Source organism: Candoia aspera, chromosome 6 (assembly GCF_035149785.1).
Source record: "Candoia aspera isolate rCanAsp1 chromosome 6, rCanAsp1.hap2, whole genome shotgun sequence".
Lineage (NCBI taxonomy): Eukaryota > Metazoa > Chordata > Lepidosauria > Squamata > Boidae > Candoia > Candoia aspera.
In genome coordinates this window covers 99,334,669-99,355,152 of record NC_086158.1, presented here as the reverse complement: position 1 = coordinate 99,355,152, position 20,484 = coordinate 99,334,669, and the positions used below count along the sequence as shown (strand labels likewise).

Here is a 20,484-nt window from a genome sequence, read left to right as displayed (position 1 = left end):
TCTGCTATCATGGTCCACATGCAAGGCTGATAGAAACACCAGCACTGTTGAAATGATCCCAACAGAACAAGGCAATTCAGGAACAGGAGATTTGTATGCAACAGCTGGAATGTGAAATCTGGCTTGGCTTTGTTAGCACCGCATCATGAGGACAAAATGGAAAGTGATTGAAGCCAATAGGGTAACTGGAAACCAGTTGGTCCCTTTCCAGTGGGAGAAGACATGGACAAAACCACCATTCATTCCATGCAGCAAAAGACAAGGAATGATGATTCCTCTTTCCATCATGCTGGTGTTAAACCCCATTCTCAAAAGACAGAACAGCCTTGACAATTTTTGACTAGCACCGTGCTAATAACTGCTTATATATGGAAGTAAGTTTCACTGAAAAATTAACAGCTTTAGATTTTGTATGCTTGCCTTAGGAATTTCAAGGTTTTTAAAAACTTTATTGGAACAGAAAATACTGCCTTTTACTTATTGGTCATAATCAGCATCCTTAACTCTATTTATTTCTGAATCTTCATCCCTGTTTTTAGAATTCCTTTTTTCCCTTTGTTGCTGTTGAACCTTGAAGAAAAAGGCAGATGACTTATTTGTATACCACTGGGATTTGTAAAATGTCCACAGCATGCATCTAATTGGGAAGAGGGTCTGTGGACTACAAATTAGTATTCTTTCGATAGAGATGAATCAATACATTCATTGCTCAATGCCCATATATTAATTAACAGGAAAAAAAATCTTCAGATAGTGAAATATGGGGAACTTGTCCCTCTTTGGCTGCTTTCCCCCTCTTCCATGAATTCAAAGTTAGCCTTCCACAGGATCAATCCACTCTAGGCACCAAGTTCAGCTAGAGAGGCTTCCGTGTCCATCAGTGGGGCTGACTTACAGCGTGGTGCAGAGGAAAAGAGTCTTCTCAGGGGAAGCCTCCCAGTTTTGATCCCCTGCCCAAGGAAGGAACCTTGCCTTAAGCAACATAAGAACTGCTTCCTCACATTGGAGAGCAACGTTTCCAGGGCCGGTCTGCTTTGTTAAAAGGGTGCTTTCCTTTCCTTTTTGTATTTTTGTTCTTAGGGTCTTGTTTGCAGATAGATGGCTTTATTGTTGATTCGTTTACTTAATATTTACTATTTGTTTTTCTTGTGCTCCATGGGGAGTTCCCTTAGGAGGATGAGTAGTGTAAATGCTACTAAGATTGGAAAACAAGGTTTGGACTTTGGGCAACTAAATTTTGGTATATTCGTATAGAAAATACTGATGTAGTATTTCTTGTTGTGTTCACCCTGTTCCCGTGTCAGTATTTTGATGTTCAGGTAAGAGCTTTCAGCAATCTGTATATGCCTTCTAGATCTGTGGACTCCACCTCTTAAGACCCTCTAGCAAGCAGGGACATTGCTGGGAGTCTCCAGCTGGCAGAAGGCTGAGCTCGTGTGATTTAGCTTCCTGTGTGGGTCATACAGTGCATTCTGAGGGTTGTTGTCATGTGATAGAAGTTTTCTTAAGTGCCTTAGCCCTGAAAAAAAGCGTACTGAAGTGTTGAAGCAAGGCTCGGTGTATAGTATTTAGTTCTTTGCTTTTATTTAAGAAGTAGACGACAAGAGCGAAAGCGCCACACATCCCACTGGGAACAATGAAGTTTCTTCGGACATGGATTTCAGAGCTGGCTCCTCTTTTGAGCTTTCGCCATCGGATAGCTCTGATGGGACGTACATGTGGGATGAAGAAGGGCTGGAGCCCATTGGGAGCGTCCATCCGTGTGGAAGTTACGATTCTTCAGAAATGAACAGCATTGTACGTATTACTTGTTTATATATATTATCAGGACAGTACCATTATCTGTGGGGTATCTGACGTTAACTCCACCCTTTCTGGAGAATTCCATGGCAAATGCAGCATTTACAAGGATCTCAGTTTGAATGAAGGCGAGAAATCGGGAGAGATTGTAGAAGACAGAAACGGAGGGCAGACTGGTTGATCTTTAAATGTAGAAATAAGTGCCTATGCTTATATTGGTTTTGCAGTTGTTAACTTACAGTACTGTTTGATTATATTAAGATCTTGTCAATGAGTTACAATAATACAATTATGTAATTAAGATATTTTAAGGTGCCTTAAGGGCAAGAAGACAAAGTAAGAATACGGAACTCCTGCTCTTCAGAATTTTTTAGGTGTTCTTTGTAGCCCAGTAGCAGCAGTGATCCGAATTCTCTGAAGGGCACCTGTTCAGGATCTTTGCTCTTGTCCTGCAGTGTGCATCTATGGAGGCTGCTCAGCATATTCAGGGTTCCATCTTTGTCTCTGGCCAGTGGCCTGCGGGAACTGAAGGTGCGCTATAAAGTTTGTAAATGCTTGGTGTTAAGCAGAAATTCTGAGACTGATGTCTTCTGGAAAGTGTAGAATGTTTGGGAACTTACTGGCTTGGAATAATAGGAACATCAGTTGATGAAGAATACTGATACTATATGCTAAGAATTTGTGATGTGCAAGAAATTCATTTTAGGTTTAGTGAAATGTTTCAGCTTTTTGCCGTGAAAAAAGAGCATAGTTTATAGTTGCATAAGGAGAACTTCTCACCTGAAACCAAAAGCAAGCTTTGAGAACTTTTTTTTCTATGAAATGTTCAACTCCCTTTTTCTTCTTTATGGAGAGTTTGTAGTTTGATGTTTACTGCTTTTCATTTTATCATTCAGACTGATATTTAAGGATCTTGTCAAAGAAGCTTTCTTTATTGATAAACCAACCTAAGTAGCAGAGAATGATTCTGCTTAGCTTATAGGACAGAAGGACATATGGGTGGATGAATATTTTAAAATATTTAAAGTATTTAAAATATGACAGGCCAGTTTGGTCTGATGGGGAAGGCCCCAGGCTAGAAACCAGGAGATGGTGAGTTCTGGTCCCGCCTGAGGCATGACAGCCGGCTGGGTGACCTTGGGCCAGTCCCTCTCTCTCAGCCCAACCCACCTCACAGGGTGGTTGTTGTGGGGAAAATAGGAGGAGGAGGAAGGAGTCTTAGCTATGTTCCTGCCTTGAGTTATTTATAAAAATAATGCGGGATAAAAAAATATTTTTAAAAAAATCACTGAAATACTTTATGTAGTTTGTGCTCAATATAAGTGCTAGGTGTGGTTGCACTTGATTATAGTGTATAAATTAATACTGTTATGTGAAATAGTCATAAAACATGTTTCTTTTGATTTGGAAACCTTTCTGATTTTTCTCAGCTTGTTTAGAAGTCTGAGAAGTAGTGTACAATACACTTAGAATAAGGTTCTTTAGCTGTTTCACAAATCAGTATGTGATTGAGAGTACCTCCACATGAGGATCTTGTGCCAGATCAAAATTCATTACATCCTTGATAGAACTTTGACACTCGCTTTTTCAATAGTCGGCCTTTTCCTCGCTGTCCAGCAGTTTGTTTTAAAACAGCAAAACAGGCCTTTCCTTCAGCAATGCCACACCTTGTCTGGCCTTTGCCTTTCCTTACCTCCTGGGCTCAAGCTAATAGAACAGTCTAGATCATTCCCTGCCTTGTTTTAAAGTGGAATTCTGGAAGCCTGTCTGCACTGTTTAGGGCTTCTCTCTTTCTTTCCCAGTTGAGCTGCTGTCATAGCCTTCAAATATTTTTAGAGAGGTTTGGGAAAGCATCTGATGGCAAACCTTCTGATAAGGAATCATTGCGATGTCTTCATTTGCGGTGATTGTTGAGCTCCTTAACTGCAGAGCAGAAGCAAGGAAGAAAGATTTACACACACTTCCTTTAATTAATTTTAATGCCAAGGATTAGGGGTTAGCGTGCAGAATCTAGAGAACTGAGATAGGAATTGTCCAGCCCTCCTTTATTAATGTGTCCATAAATGTGGGGCCTCTTAGAAGCTTTTGAATCTCTTTATTCTGGAATGTTTGCTTGATGGACAGAGTCCACTTAATAGATAAGCCTGTAATGAGATTCCCCCATCTGCTCTTCATTTATGTTTTTTATTCTCAGCTTCAGCCCAGTCATACAGTGATGGTGGAAAGGCAGCATGGATTTTTTTTTTAGAAAAACAAGCCACCGTCCGCAGCATTGTTTCCCAGCAGTGTAGGTGTGGCTGGCAGGGATTGTAGCCAAAGGTATAGGGCAAAATAGAGAGGACTATTCAGATAGATTCCCAGTGGAAGCTGGATTCTCGGGTAGCCGGCTCAGGTCAACTCAGCCTTCCATCCTTCCGAGGTCGGTAAAATGAGCACCCAGCTTGCTTGCTGGGGAAGGTGACGACTGGGGAAGGCAATGGCAAGCTACCCCGCTATAGTCTGCCAAGAAAACATCGTGAAAGCGGCGTCCCCCCAAAGGGTCAGTCATGACTCGGTGCTGGCACAGGGGACCTTTCACCTTCATTCAGATAGATAGACAGACAGACTATTCAGATGCTTCTTTACAGAAGGTAGCTAGCAATTAATGGCAATAATTTTTTTGGCTCCACCTGTTTCCATCATCTCTGCTCACCCTGCCAGCATGCTGGCTGGGGAATTCTAGGAGTTGAAGTCCACACATCTTAAAGTTGCCAAATTTGAAAAACATTGAATTAAAAATGTCATCTTATTGGACCCAGGAATTGTGCCTTCTCAACCTTTTGCAAGGCATATTTTCCCAGGCATTTAGGCTGGGAAGTTAATGCAAGCTGTGCTGACTGATGTCGTTTTTATTATTATAAATTTCTTGTTTTTGACCTTGGACATTTATTATTTGGACTGCTATATTTGCTGATTTTAACTTTGTATGAGGCCCAAAGTCACTGCTGTGGGATGACCATGTAAATTATTTGAATGAATGAATGAATGCCACCAGATTAGAAAAGCAGTAGAAAACAGAAAGGTCTAAATCATAAAAGAAAAAGAGACCTCAAGCAGTGTTCATGACAAAGAAGTCCAAATAGTACAGTTTGACCTGGAACCTGAACTTTCAGGGAGAAGGTTAAGTGGCCCCTTGACATAATGTAACGATTGCCTAAACCCAAATACTCAGTCTCACAAGCTCGGGCTTAAAGATAACTGATTTATTAAAGGAATAGTATGCAAATACAGAGAAAGCTGAGAATGAGCAAAAGCGCGCCAAATACAAACTTAAAAGCCTTGCTTGTAAGCAGATCCCGCCCCATCGCCCGTCAGGACGCTCCCCCTCCCAGGTGCTAGAAGCCGTTAGACGCGCCTGGGAAAGTAACCTTGAACAGGAGCGCAAACCCAAACATGCATTCCAAGCCCTCCAAACAACGGAGGGCGAAGGAATGGAAAAACCCCGGGTGAAGGAACACGGAACAGAAAAAGACATGTGAAACGTTACAATGTTAACCAGACATTGGAATGAGAACATGACATATTGCCCCCCCAGAAGAAACTAAGGAGCCGGCTTGTCAGGATAGGCAGAGTGGAATTGGGTGACGAGATGAGGGGAATGTACGTCTGGAGCGGCAACCCATTCAGGATGAGGGAAATGTTTCCAGCGGACGAGGTACTGTAAACGGGAGCGCAGGCGGCGGGAGTCGAGGATGGATGCCACCTCGAAGTGTTGCTGGTTGTCAATCATGAGGGGAGGTGGAGGAACGGGTTGTGGATGCCAACGGTCGGACGACAGGCAGGGTTTGAGTAAACTACAATGGAAAACAGGGTGTAAACGTTTAAGGTTGTGGGGCAAATCAAGTTTAAACGTAACAGGGTTGAGCTGAGCAACAATTGGAAAAGGTCCGACAAATTTAGGGCCAAGTTTCTTAGACGGTTGTGGGGACTTGATAAATTTAGTTGATAAGTAGACTTTATCCCCGACCAGAAAGGATGGTTCCGGGGAACGCTTTGCATCGGCATGGCGTTTATAGGTAGCCTGGGCATGGTGAAGAGCCAGTAGAATATTAGACCATGAGTCTTTAAGAGAGTCTGCCCAGTCAGCAAGGGTGGCAGGTAGCGGTTGAGGATGAGGAAGTTCAGGAATAGGAACAAAGTCACGTCCAAAAACTGTTTTAAAGGGAACTTGGCCAGTGGTTTGATGAACGGAATTGTTGTAAGCGACCTCAGCAAATGGGAGTAAATCGACCCAGTTGTCTTGTTGGTAGTTAACAAAAGCTCTGAGATATTGTTCCAATGTAGAATTAACCGCCTCTGTAGATCCGTCCGTTTCCGGATGCCAGGCGGTAGAAAGCGACTGTTTTGTACCTAAAAGTTTTAAAAATGCCCGCCAAAATTGTGACGTAAATTGTGTACCTCTGTCACTCACCAAACGGGCGGGGATACCGTGGAGGCGGTACACGTGGATGAGGAAGAGGCGTGCCAGCTGTTGGGCGGTGGGGATAGACGCGCAGGGGATAAAGTGGGCTTGTTTGGAAAAAAAGTCTTTGACGACCCAAATGACAGTTTTGCATTGACTAGGGGGTAGATCAACGATAAAGTCCATGGAGATGTCCTGCCAAGGGACAGATGGAGTGGCAACAGGTTGAAGGAGACCTTGGGGTTTGCCTGGTTTGCGCTTTATCGCCGCACATACAGGGCATGCAGTGACATACTCCTTTAAATCCTTGAGTAAAGTTGGCCACCAGAATTGCCGGCGAACAAGGTGCAAAGTTTTTACGTAGCCAAAGTGTCCAGCTAGCTTGTCATCGTGGCAGCGCTGGAGTATGGTTTTCCGCATTGCCTCGGGGACATAGAGACGATCGTTGCGCCAGGCAAAATTATCGGTGAAAGTTAAAAGGTGTCTATTGGTTTGCAACCAAGTATCTGTCTTAAGGTGGGAAAGCAACTGTTGTTGCAAATCGGAAGGAATTGACAAGTGCGGCGAGCGGCTGGAAGGCAAAGCGGCCGGAGGCTGATTTGATTGCGCTCGGGTCTGGCTGCGAGTTACTGCTGCCAAACTTAATTGTTTGTCGGTCCAGACGGTACCTTGGACCGTTGGCCCTGGGCCAGCATCTTGGGGTCTGCGCGAGAGTGCATCAGCTAAAAAGTTTTTCTTGCCTGGTATAAATTTAAGGGTGAAGTCGAAGCGGCTGAAAAACTCAGCCCAGCGGAGCTGTTTGGGACTGAGTTTTCGACTGGTGCTTAGAGCTTCCAGGTTTTTATGGTCAGTCCAGACTTCAAAAGGGTTTGAAGTGCCTTCCAATAGGTGTCGCCATGTTTCCAAAGCCGTTTTTACAGCAAAAGCCTCTTTTTCCCAAACGTGCCATCTTCTCTCTGTTTCAGTGAATTTGCGAGAGAGGTAGGCACAGGGTTTTAAAGCGCCAGATTGGTCAGCTTGTAGCAGAATTGCTCCTATGGAAAAATCAGAAGCATCGACTTGTAGAACGAAAGGTTTAGAGGGGTTTGGATGCTGTAAAATTGGTTCTGTGGTAAAGATTTGTTTGAGCGCTTCGAACGCTTGCTGACAGGCTGGAGTCCATTTAAGGAGTGCGCCTGGGTTCTTTGAACGTCGCGTATCCCCCTGTCCTTTAGTTTTTAACAGTTCAGTAAGGGGGAGGGCGATTTCTGCAAAATTTTGGGCGAATGCCCGATAGAAATTAGAGAATCCAAGGAAACTTTGTAATTGTCTCCTGGTACGGGGAGGCTCCCATGCCACAATAGCTTCTACTTTTGCAGGGTCCATTTCAATGCCCTGAGCTGAAATTCGGTACCCTAGGTAATCAATTTGCGACTGATGAAATGCACATTTTGACAATTTTGCGTACAACTCTGCCTTTTTCAACTTAGCCAGTACCTGACGCACCAAGTGGATATGTTCTGACATGGTTTCAGTATAAATCAATACATCATCCAAATATACCAGTACCCCCTTAAATAGGTGGTCATGCAAGACCTCATTGATTAGTTGCATAAAAACCCCAGGTGCCCCAGACAAACCGAATGGTAAGACTTTATATTGGAAAGCCCCAAGAGGACAGTTAAACGCTGTTTTCCACTCATCCCCTTTCCTTATGCGAATGCGAAAATAAGCTTCTCTCAAATCCAGTTTTGAGAAAATTTTGCCCCTGGCCAGATGTGATAACATATCTTTGATCAGGGGCAAAGGATATTTATTTAATATTGAGACCGCATTGAGCCCGCGGAAATCGGTACAAAGCCTTAATGACCCATCCTTTTTTGGCCGGAATAGGACAGGAGCTCCTACCGGGGAATTTGCCGGCTCAATGAAACCCCTAGCCAGGTTTTTGTCGATGAACTCCCTTAGCGTGGTAAGCTCTTTGGGAGACATGGGGTATATTTTTGGGTGAGGCAATTTTACATTTGGTAAAAATTCAATGGCACAGTCCGTTTTTCGGTGGGGTGGTAAGCGATCCGCTTCCTTTTCCCCAAATACTTCAGCAAAATCCTGATACTGATTGGGTAGTCCCTCAAGAGGTTGAAGCGTTTGCACAGTGGTATACGCTACCCCTCCACCCTCCATGTCCTCCAGTAGGTCCTTTTCGGGTACTTTGTAAAAGCCATCTGCAAACGTCACAGTTCTATGCAGCCAGTTGATGAAAGGGTTTTGTTGCACAAACCAAGGCATCCCCAAGATTACCAGAGGACCCCCCACTGGAGCTACCACAAATGGCAGCTTTTCCTGATGGGAGCCCATCTGCAAGGCGACCAGTCCCGTGGAAAGATTGACTGCTTTCCCTCCCGCCATAGTTCCATCCAATTGGGTGAAAATCATGGGTCTTGGCAAAGGGAACGTGGGCAGTTCCAGAGCCGCTACTACATCAGGGTGCATTAGGGAACGGGAGCAACCCGAGTCTAGCATGGCCCACACTTCCACCGTTTTGGTTTTTGAGCTCAGTTTAACTTTAACAGTCAGTGTGGGGAAGTTTCCACTCACCGAATCATGGTTACGCCCGGTTTCTTCCACCTGCCCTAGGGCGCCCTTCAGGGCAGGTGGTAGGCTTTTCCCGCCGGCTGTTCGAACTGCAACTCTTCCTCCTCTTCTCCGAAGGGAAGGTCTGGGGGGTCCAGTTCCGCGAGGGCTGCCTTCAGTTTTCGCGGTGGAGCAGGAGCAGGCGTCTTTACCGTGGGTTTCGTCTGTCGTTCCTCTGGACGGCGTCTCGGGCACGACGTGGCTCGATGCCCTTCTTTCCCACATCGGAGGCACTGACCCTTGGAGAACCGTTGCTCCCTCTCTTCTTCCCAGGTTTTCGGTTTGGGGCGGCTGGCAAGTCCAGATGTGCGCGCCCCTCTAGCGAGACGTGTTTGTCTAAGCTCTTTGGTATGGGCATAGGTTCGTAGGGCATTTTCTGCGCTTCCTGCCAACTGAATCCACCCATATAGCGTTTTAGGGTCATCTCTGCCCAGAGCCCATCGAAGGATTTCGGGTTCAAGCCCCTGCTTGAACAATTCGATGATTGTTGGCTCAGACCAGTCTTCCACCTTTCCTGCCAAAGCTTTAAACTCCAACGCATATTTGGCAACTGAGAGGGACCCTTGGTAGAGTTTCCGCAGGTCATTTTTGGCCGTTTCTTGAGCTAGGGGGTCTTCGAAATGCTCTTTAAGTGCCCACAAAAAGTCATCGAAGTCCTCTAACTCAGTTGCCTCAGCTTGGCATAGTTGCACATACCAATCCGCTGCCTTTCCTCTCAGCTTGTTGGCAATGAAATTAACCTTGCCATGTTCAGACCGAAAGTTTCGACCCCAATCTTCTATATAGTGCTTGGCATTAGTAATAAAGAAGGAGAGCGTTGTGGGGTCCCCATCGAACTTCACTCCAAATGGTGGGAAGGTTCTTGCCGGCTCAGCTGGCTGTGGCGGTGCCGCGAATGTCAGCGTGCGCCGAGCCCCCATGGGTGGTCGATCCCTAGGAGGTCTTGCCTCTCGCTCCCCCCCTTGACGGTCTGATCGAATCTTGCTTCTCCCCCGGGTCGACATGGTACTATGCCTGGGGTACTGTGACGGCTCTTCTTCCCAATCCTCCGGGGTGGGCTCTGCCTCTCTGGGTAGATCCTCTTTGGGTAGATCCTTGAGGATCGTCACTATTAAATCCATTTTATCTTCTAATGCCCTCATACGGGCCGGAGTGACCGGCTCCTCCGAGGGTTGGTTGGTTACCACCACCCTCGGTGACAAGGGGACTTCATGCTCCCAGGTCAATTGTGGAGACCCCCTCCCCTGTGCTCTTTCCATGACAGTTCTATGTTCACTCCTGAGACTCTCCTGCATGGAAATCAGCAGCTCGTCCAATTGGATATCTCGCAACTCCCGACGTGCTGCTCTTTGCGCTCTCGAAGTTAGCACTGGCCGGCTTTTGGCCGCCTCCCGCTCTTCTTCGCTTCCCTCACTTGCGCGAAGTTGAGGTTCTGTCATCGCTAGCGTTCCCTCTTATCCAATGATTGGATGGGGCTAGCGGACAATGGATAAAATGATTCTCAGCTTTATGTAACGATTGCCTAAACCCAAATACTCAGTCTCACAAGCTCGGGCTTAAAGATAACTGATTTATTAAAGGAATAGTATGCAAATACAGAGAAAGCTGAGAATGAGCAAAAGCGCGCCAAATACAAACTTAAAAGCCTTGCTTGTAAGCAGATCCCGCCCCATCGCCCGTCAGGACGCTCCCCCTCCCAGGTGCTAGAAGCCGTTAGACGCGCCTGGGAAAGTAACCTTGAACAGGAGCGCAAACCCAAACATGCATTCCAAGCCCTCCAAACAACGGAGGGCGAAGGAATGGAAAAACCCCGGGTGAAGGAACACGGAACAGAAAAAGACATGTGAAACGTTACAATGTTAACCAGACATTGGAATGAGAACATGACACATAATCAGTATATCAAGAAGTTTCTTTACAATTTACCCATTCACAACACTCTTGGCTATAGCAGGGCAAAACGCAAGAGGGCTTGGACATCTGAGCAAATGGATAAAATCTTAGATGAAGAAGTGATTCGGTCTCCTGTCCTTTCAAGAGTAATCTAAGAATAATCCTGCTTACTAAATACAGATCAAGAAAAATCTTGCTGATGATTCCTTTCTGAGGTTTATTCTTTTTACATCAGTTCATTGTTTTGGCTTGTTAGACTTTTGAGCAGATGCCATTCAACCCCACTGAATTTTGTAATTTCTCAAGGTTCCACAGGAGCTTCACCCTTACCAACAGTATTTGTTGGTATTATTTCAGCTGTCCTGTCTGAACAAAGCTAATTTAGTCATTGGCTTCTATCTAGTATCTTCCACAGTGAAATGAATGCAAAGGATTCAGTTTCTCTGATCTCTGTCCTTTCCCCAGCCCTTCCATTTTTATTGGTTCAAATACAGCTATCCCCATGGCTGTTTAATTGTTTCAGGTATATTAAAAGAAATCCGTTATTCATCTTTATAAATATATGAAACCTGCTCTGAACTCTGGAATTCAGGCAGGAGGGAGTGTTAATGTTGGAACATTAAGATTTATAAGATTAATACTCTGATTTTTTTTCCATTTTAAAGCCTATACCAGGATTCTCAAGAGTTTAGCTCCAATATTTTACTTTCTTGAGTAGTCAGGGTTTTTATTTGAATTTCTGCAAGGCTGAGCAAGATTATATTTTTACAGTGGTTCATTGTTTTTAAAAATTGTACCAATTTTGTGTCCATGTTTTTGGTCTTTGACCCCAGCAACGATAAACTCAGACTCAACAGATGAAATTGCCTACTGAAGAAATAAACTTGCCCCCTTTGAAAAGTCAACTTTGTTAGCATCCACTAACTCATCATTTTACCAAATAGGCTTACAAAAGTTAGGAGATAATCTTCCTCTTTTAGAAGCTGACATATAAACACTAATGGGAATGTCCAAATAAGTACTGTACGGTGTTTGAAAACATGGTCTGTTAAACTGTATGAAAAAGTCCAGGCCTTTTGTGGTGCAACTCCCCAGATTTAAATTCAGATGAATCTGTATGATGTTGAATATTTTAAACAGTTCTTTTGTAACTTCGTGAATGGAGGCTAGATGGCAGCACAACAGTGTACAGTGACTTGTTTAAATATTCCATGTCTGACTGCTGTCATATTTCCCCTTTCTGGTTATGTAATTAACATGACAACAGTTAAGTGCAAATATTCAGAGCGGTATGTATTTGTTCCTGTAACAAATGCAGTTAACTTTATGCTTCACTGATAATGTGTACTGGAGTTTGTGCCAAATACCTGGTTGCCTAGAATTTAGCACACTTTGCATATCTATCTTTCTAAATTATATCTCCATTAAAATGTTCTAGATAGAATTCTGTCACTAGATACAAAAATACCATTAGTGCTGTTTTGTTCCACTTAAAGAGAGAAATCTACATTGTTATCCACAGGTAATATTAATGTCATTTTCACACAGATAGCATACATATGCCCAGAGTCCCCTTTTCGGGGGAGATGGGCGGTGATGGAAATTTGAAATATAAATAAATATAAATAAATGCACAGGTCCCTTGGGAAATATATAAGCTTTTGTAATTAAGAGGCAGATATTTTACTGCTGTATCTTCTAAGAAATGGTAGTACCCATATTTGCCAATATATTATAACTTATACCTTACATTTTGATTTATTTGAAGTTGTCCTGTGTGATCACAGAGTTAAAACATAGAAACAAGCTATGGGCATGAAATCCAATACTTTCTTGTATGGAACATCTGGCTAAAAAGTAAAGTGTTCTGTTTTTAATTTTTAATTTTCATTCTACAGTGCATATAAGGACTATACACTTTGAAAAGTTCCTTTGGTGTAAAGTTTATGTAAAGAGGTACTCCTTGATCCCCAATAATTCTGCTGAAGATATTAGTGCTTCTTTATGAGTAAAAGAATCGGGGTTGATTCTGAAGTAGTGGCAAAATTTGCAAAAGGGGAGAATGATCAGTACATGGCAACAACATGTAATTATAAAGGAGAAAAGGGAGTTGGCGTAATCTTCCTTATGGTTTTATTATTCAATTAATTGTTTGTTTGAGTGATTATCTAATGGCCAGGATGTCTATTTTCTCGGGCACAGGAGGTTGCTTTAATGCTGGTTACAGCAAGCCAGTTCAGACAGTTCAGTTAAATCACATAATTGAAAGGGAAGTAGGGAAGAGGCATAGCTTCTCTTAATTTTTAATCCTCAAGGTATTGGTAAATCATAGGAATCCTAGTTTTGGAAAGCAGATGAAGCCAAAGTGAAGTCAATCTGTCTGACTGTAGTAATGTTCCTGGTGTATGGTATGAAACTTAAGTTGAGATCTTTCTGGAAACCTAGATTTGTGATAGAGCCTGTTGCTTAAAAGTAGTAGTAAAACCAAGTCAAAAATCTTAGATGGTCTTTCAGTATCTATTTATTCTCTCTGCCTGATCCATGACAACTGAGTATCAATATAAGATTTAGCCACATTTTTCCGATATAAAATATGGTACTCTTTGGGTTTTTTTATACTTAGTTTGAAAAGGGTGTGCAAACATTTTAATATATATGGCTCAATTCTGTTAAATTTATGGGTTGTATTTAATATAGAATACCTTAATTATCAGATGCAGGGCCACTTTGGCTTGAGATGGTTGTCAGTTTTTTTTAAAAAGTAACATGCATTGGCTTGCTGCTTTTCCACCTAGAAACCTGTCTACCTTTTATTTTCGACTCATTAAAGCTATACATTTTTCTTACCGTTTAGAGATGACCTTTTGCAGCCAGCAAAGTACAGGTGTCCTAACAGCCAGGAACCACGCTGAGACGAGGAATAGGTCTCTAGTGTTTATTACTGCTGCATTAGACAGAAAATCCTAACAAACTGAAGAAGCGTGGGAAAAACCCAGACAGATAAACGCCAAAAGTTAAGGCGGGTCAGATCTGTGTCTCTTTGAATGGCTGCTTAACTCCTCAGTACTACGCATGCGTTTTCCCCCCTGGATAGGGGCTCCCTCCTGCTCACCATCAGTACTCATGACATCAGGACTGCAGAGGTCACACTGAACAAAAGCAAACCTATAAAAAGAATGTGGCTGGAATCACAGTAGTTGACCATCTGCTTTACTCAGGACAGGACAATAAATCTGTTTCTAGAAACTCAACCAGGAGTTAGCAGGGAAGAATGAGGGTAGAGATTGCTTTCATTGCAAGTATAAGAAGCCCTAATAAAGAATATGAATATCTATCTATCTATCTATCTATCTATCTATCTATCTATCTATCTATCTATCTATCTATCTATCTATCTATCTATCTATCTCCCCCCCTATATTTTAAAGCCAAGAATATTTTTAATTGACCTATTTATAATTCCAAGTGTTCTGAATTATTTTGAATTATTATTTATGAATTCCCTATTAAATTAGGATTAACTATTATGGTAGCTTAACAGGTTAGAAGGAGCAGAAAAAAGATGAAAAATGAAAAACATTTTAATGCAAAAGATGGGGATCTGGTGAGTTGCCTTATGGCTTATTTACATTTTGCTTAATAATGAGCAATCTAATGGCTTTAAAGAATATTAGCAAGGATATGAGTATCTCATTTATAATAGTACTATGACTTGTTACTATGCTCAGTTATTTGAATTTTTTAATGAGAAAAATATTTTTGCCTTACATCTGATAATTGGCATATCCATAGCAACTGGGTCCGTGCAGTAATTCAAAGTTGGTTTGGAAGAAATGCTGTGGGGTGATGGGAACATGGGTGCAGCTTCTGTCTGTAGCATGTTCAAGCTGTCCCGTCTGTCTCCAGGATTAGACAGCTGCAGTAGCTGGCACTTCTGAAGAAGGGGCTGCTTTAATAAGTCACAGACAAGTGCTGCCTTCACTTTCTAGCCTGTTCCCCTGTATCACTTCTGAATCAAATCCAAAGCATTACACATGCACCGGCGTGACAACCGTGTGAGCTCAAACACTCCCCGTTTCAGAAATGTGGGTAAATGACACAACATCATGAAGAAGAAGTAATGACAAGAAACTTGCCAAAGCTTGCTTAGGGGAGTGGCTTAGCAAAAGTCATTGTGCCTTTTTTTATTTTTAGCTTCCTAGAGTCAGTAAGAGGATAAAGGGCTGATGGTTTCAGAGGCTAATAGTAGGATCTGTTTCTCACCATGCCAACTGGCATCCCGGTCCATGTGATTGTTTGGCTAGCCTCAGGGAGACTGAGCGTGTTGTGGCAGGGTCAGTGGCTGCAGTTCCCTGATTGGACACAGGCTGACAGGTCTCTGGAATTGCCACATGGTTGCCACGGCAGCTGCAGTAATAAGCCTCAGCCCAGCCCCTGCCTCTTGTTCTGGTCCCCCTTCCTTGGGAAGTATTTTATTTTAGTTGTTCATCTGTTTTTTCTCTCTTAAAGGTATGGGGTCTACTCCACTGTTAAGCTGTGACTTAATGTAGGAAGGACCGTCGTACATGGTGCGATAGGTCAAAATCCAGGTTCATTTGATGGAGCTTTGTAAATATGTTGACTGGTACTTTTTTTTTCTTTTTGAAGAAATACTGCTGTTTTGACTGTCATCCCTTTTCTAACCTCATTACACATGTCTGGTAAAGTTTGTAAGTTAGTGAGGAACATACAACTTTATCTGCTGCTGCTTCGCGTATTTGGTACAGAGACACCGAAATCCACAATACGGCATAGTGATGGGAATAGGAATAGAGATTATTAATTCAGCTTGCTCTTTTCTATTAAGGGAAGAGCGAAAGGTCAGTGCCAGGGGAGTTACTTACTGTGAAATATTAATGGAGCTTTAGTAATATTCCATTTCTATATATAATTGTGGTGGTTCTATGGTCAATTTTTAAAATTTCCCAGTTGCTTATTAAAACAAATTGTAATCTGTAAAGGTAATAACATTATTCAGAGTAATACGTTTGTCATCTAGGAAACCACTAACTTTTAAAACATATTTTTAATAAAAGTTTTTTGTAAATGTCTTTTATTCCAGTACGTGGACTAGGCTTATGGATATTGTTCTTTTGACGCCATTGGAATATTTCTTCAAGACCAGTAGTTAACAAACAGAAATCATATGCATTAGTTTCCAAATCCTTGTTTGTGTATCTGGAAAATATGATGCAATAATCAGAAATGATGGCTCACCTGTGCTGTTTTAATGTCCTTTATGTGGCCTTCAGAGCCCCCCCCCCCACTTTTAGCCCATAGTCTCAGTAATAATATTAAGAATTTTTTATAAAGATAACTTGATTGACTGATTGATTGATTATGTGCCATCAAGTTGCTTTTGACTCCTAGTGACCACATAGGTACATTTTCCCCATGAGGATCTGTGGCTGACCTGTTCTTTCAAGTCTCCCGATGGTGCACTCTTTGCCACTGTAACTGAGTTTGTCCCTCTTGCTCCTGGTCGTCCTGTTCTTCACTTTCCTAGAGATACCGTAGCACTTTAACTTTTTAGTTTTATGCTAGTAATCCTAGCTTTTAATTATACTTTATCACTTAGAAGTTTCAGCAAGTTATTACTGAAATGAGTGTTATTTTTCCTGATTGTATTTTCTGTTGGTCTATGACTGAAATAAAGATTTGATTTGATTTGATTTAACCTGAATACTTAGCACGTATCTTAAGAGACCTGGGGATTAATCTTTTCACTTCAGTGCTACCTGTGCTAGATAGCCGGAGAGCTGCTCTGATCAGTGACCATAATAAAGTTCTGTTCTGCAGCTGGAGAAGCAGTAATAACGAGTTTGTTTCAAAATGCATTAAGGTGAGCCTGACTCAGAGAAAGAGGGTCAGGTGGGCTGAGCTTGAAGCCGGTTCTTGTTCCTTGCAGGATGTCTTGAACAATCTTGATTCGTGTGATCTTGAAGATGATGACCTTATGCTTGATGTCGACTTACCCGAAGACCCACCCTGTGATAACGGTTAGTGGAAGGACTCCGATGACCTCTGGAGCGTCTGGAGTCCGCACTGCTGTTGCTTCTTTCATTTCACCTTCCGCTTCGGTTGAGCCAAGGGCGCCAGCGACTTCTGGAGTGGCAATCCAAGGAAGCCTGGAGGACGCCAGGGTGGGAAGGCTGCGGATTTCCAGAGGCATTTTGGTCTCTGCGCAGCTTCGTTCTGTGTTCGAGGGAAGCAGTAAATAATGTCCCCACTGTATCATTTTTCTGGAGCTTCTGGTCGGAGCAATGATTTTCAAACTCTGCTTGCACTGAAGCACTTTCAGATGGTTTCTCAACTTCTGATTCTTTCCTTTCTCTAATGCTGTAGTTTTCAGCTAGTCTTTTTAAAACAAATTCTTACTGTCCTAAGTAGTGTTTTTGGTATAACAGGGTTAAAATTATTGTGTATCTTTTTCTTTAAACAAAACAAACACACCCAAGCCTGCCTGGCTAGATAAGTGCACCAAAACCTTTCTGAAGTCTTGAAATTAAGTAACAAAATCTGTTTCGTTTAGATCAGTAGCAGAGTGTTTTGCAGGACTGGATTCCAGGGGAAGGTTAGGAAAAACCTGTCAGTACGAAGAGAGCGACAGTGGCTAGTTTTCCTTTAACTGGGTGTGCCAAAGCAGAGGCTGGACAGCCTTCCTCCTGGGTTGCTCCGATTTGGGTTCACAGAACAGGAACTGGATTCAATGGCCCCTTTCAGCCCACAACCATTGTGTGGTTCATGAATTTAACAGTTAACTGCGTCTTGCCCAAAGGCTGACTGAACTAAGCAAGTGTCAGAATAATTTGTAGGTTTCTATTTTTCTTGTTCCATTTTGGAGCCTGTGACGGAACTTGCACTCTATTTATAGCAATTGTTCTATGGCAAGAAGTATGTACTTGGAGGACGGGAATTTTAAATCACAGGGTCAAACTGGGCTCCTTTCCCAACTATACGCAAGCAGGGAATGATCAGGAAGGAAGGAAGGCCTGTTTGTCCCTGTCTTCTCCGAAACTATGTCTGAGTAGGCAATGGAACAACAGCTATGAAAAGCGTCTCGTAGTCCAGGCCAAGCAATGAGAAGAATGCGTTTTTAGGTGAGTGGAAAGCTGAGCAGGTTTCTCCAAACTTTTCTCCATTTTCTACAAACTTTGTACTGTGGTTTGGCTTTTAACGTTTCAAAACTATTGCCAGATACAGTTTTCAGAAACCAAACTTCTTGTTTTTTGGGCACCGATGGAAGTTTTTAAAAGTTTCACGTTGTATGGTTAAATGAACATTCTAAATTTTTTCCTCAATTAATAAAACTCCCCAAAGATCACGTTTCATAATTAACTATATAAGTGTTGGGGAAATCCTTGTGAAAAATAAGTGCTGTTTTTGTTTGTTTTAAGTTGCCTTCTGGTAGATATCAAAGAAACTTCTTGGTTCTTTATTATATTCCTCAGGTGACTGAGGAACAAAGTAAAGTTATTGAACTGAACTGGCAACTTTACTATTGTGGAAGCATGTTAATTATCTAGAACAGCATTTCTATTATTTGACATGTTACGAATAAGAAAGCTTGAGTTTTATGTTTATATCTTGCCTGTGAGGCTTGAGCTGATTCATAATCATCACAATATTATTAAATAAAATTACCTTATCTGTGCCCAGACTTAATTTATGTGCAATTCCTATGCTTAATTATGGCCAACATTGTGAGTTAATTAGGAGTACCATCAGATACCTGCTTTGGTTTTCTTGTTGATAATAGTTCTACTTAAACTGATGTTGCACTGTTTTCTTCTATTTATATAGTGGAATGTGAAAATATGAACCGTTATGAGCGACCAGACAGAAATATTCGACAGCAGAAAGAGGGGCTATGGAAGAGAGCAGCACAGAGGTGGAATACCCAGGATCATTATCATCTTGGTCCCACTGACCACTATTCCCATGTCAGAAATGATCTGAACAGGTGTGATTCTTGGAGGAGAAAAATGTTGAAGGTTGGGGTTTGGGATACCCCCAGCAGCATTAATCGTTAGAGTTTTTCGCCTTGAGATAAAATGTACATTTGGACACAGTTATCTGGAGACGGAGGGAAGCGGTGATTTTTAGAAAGAAAAGACCACAATCCAGGGATTGTACAGTGTTTCTAACTCAAGAGATCACCAACATCCTACCTTGAGCTGGAAATTGTTTTGTATTCCAGATGGGCTATTTTAACCTTTCTGAAAATGTCTCAAACTCAAGATACAATAGTTGAAACAGGGCTGTCTCGCACTCGGAACCCTTCAGAAGTGGTCAAGACACTGTGCTGAATGTGAAACATTCACATTCAAAAGGGTTCATATGTGATACATTTTGCACATTAATACATCTGTTTCATTGATAGGATTATTTCTGACTGCGCTGTTACTAATAACTTTTAAAACTAATAGATAATGAACTACTGGCGTATTTCTTGCACATATTACAGTCTCAGTCTACGTTATACGTACGCAAGCATGTGTAAACAGATTTATTGGTGACTTAATACTACAGTTCCATCCACATTTATTCAAAAGTAGTGACTGAGCTCCGCAGCCATTACTCCCAGCTAAAGTACTTACTGGAGCCTAGATTTTGGTTGTTAGAGCAGGCAGTGCAGTAAATGGAAGCATTTATTACTTAAAAAGAGCATTTGTATAGTAGGCTCACCAGTATGGGTCATATGCCAAAGGGTGCAAAGTGCTTTTGGATCCAAGCTAGTGTTTATGCAGTATATCAGAATATTGTTTCATTTACTTACACTCCAGTATATTCCTGTGACTGGATATGATTTTGTCATGCTTGTTGCTAATACTAGAATACCCATGTTTTGAAGAATAAGCTATTACTCTTCTCCTAATCTGATGTATAAGAGGGACGCGGTGGCGCTGCGGGTTAAACCGCTGAGCTGTCGATCGGAAGGTCGGCGGTTCGAAACCGCGCGGCGGGGTGAGCTCCCATTGCTCGTCCCAGCTCCTGCACACCAAGCAGTTCGAAAACATGCAAATGTGAGTAGATTAATTGGTACCGCTTTGGCGGGAAGGTAACGGCGTTCCGTGAGTCATGCTGGCCACATGACCCGGAAGTGTCCCTAGGGACAACGCCGGCTCCAAGGCTTTGAAACGGAGATGAGCACCGCCCCCTAGAGTCGGACACGACTGGACTTTACGTCAAGGGAAACCTTTACCTTTACCTAATCTGATGTATAGGAAAGCTTTCTGCAGTACACTGCAGTGCCTTAAAAAAAATGGTACTGCCTCCCATCAGCAGTTTTTATATCTTAGGAAATGCATTCTCCCTTGACCGTCACAAAACAGGTTTGGCTCTTCTAAGGTTTGAGTTTCTGTGGCCAGAATGGGCAGCCTTTGTGTGACTGGGCACAGCTCTTCCCCCCCAATGGCCAGGAATTGAAGCGTTGGGAGCATTACACAGTAACGTATGTAGAGTGATGCCAGCATATTCAGACTGCCTTCCCAGTTCCTGGGAGGTTAGATCCAGTAAATACTTTACACTTACTTGTGATTGCTGGACCTGTTTTCTTTGGTTTCTCACGGAAAACGCGTGGAGATTCACGCTCAACATCATGCTGTAGCTTGTCACTGAATCTCAGCAGTGCCCTTGTGGGATTTTGCAAGGGGATTCCTGATCTGTGGGATATACAGGCAATATCCAAAACAAAA

General features: G+C 42.5%; 1 protein-coding gene across 1 annotated transcript in view; it reads left to right on the top strand.

Moving 5' to 3' along the window:
- CCSER2 (coiled-coil serine rich protein 2) overlaps positions 1-20,484 on the top strand; it is a 45,973-nt gene that overhangs the window by 1,942 nt on the left and 23,547 nt on the right. The window contains exons 2-4 of the mRNA XM_063307749.1: positions 1,598-1,797; positions 16,695-16,785; positions 18,590-18,749. Coding sequence (XP_063163819.1) covers positions 1,598-1,797; positions 16,695-16,785; positions 18,590-18,749 — 451 coding nt within the window. The remainder of the gene's footprint in view (positions 1-1,597; positions 1,798-16,694; positions 16,786-18,589; positions 18,750-20,484) is intronic.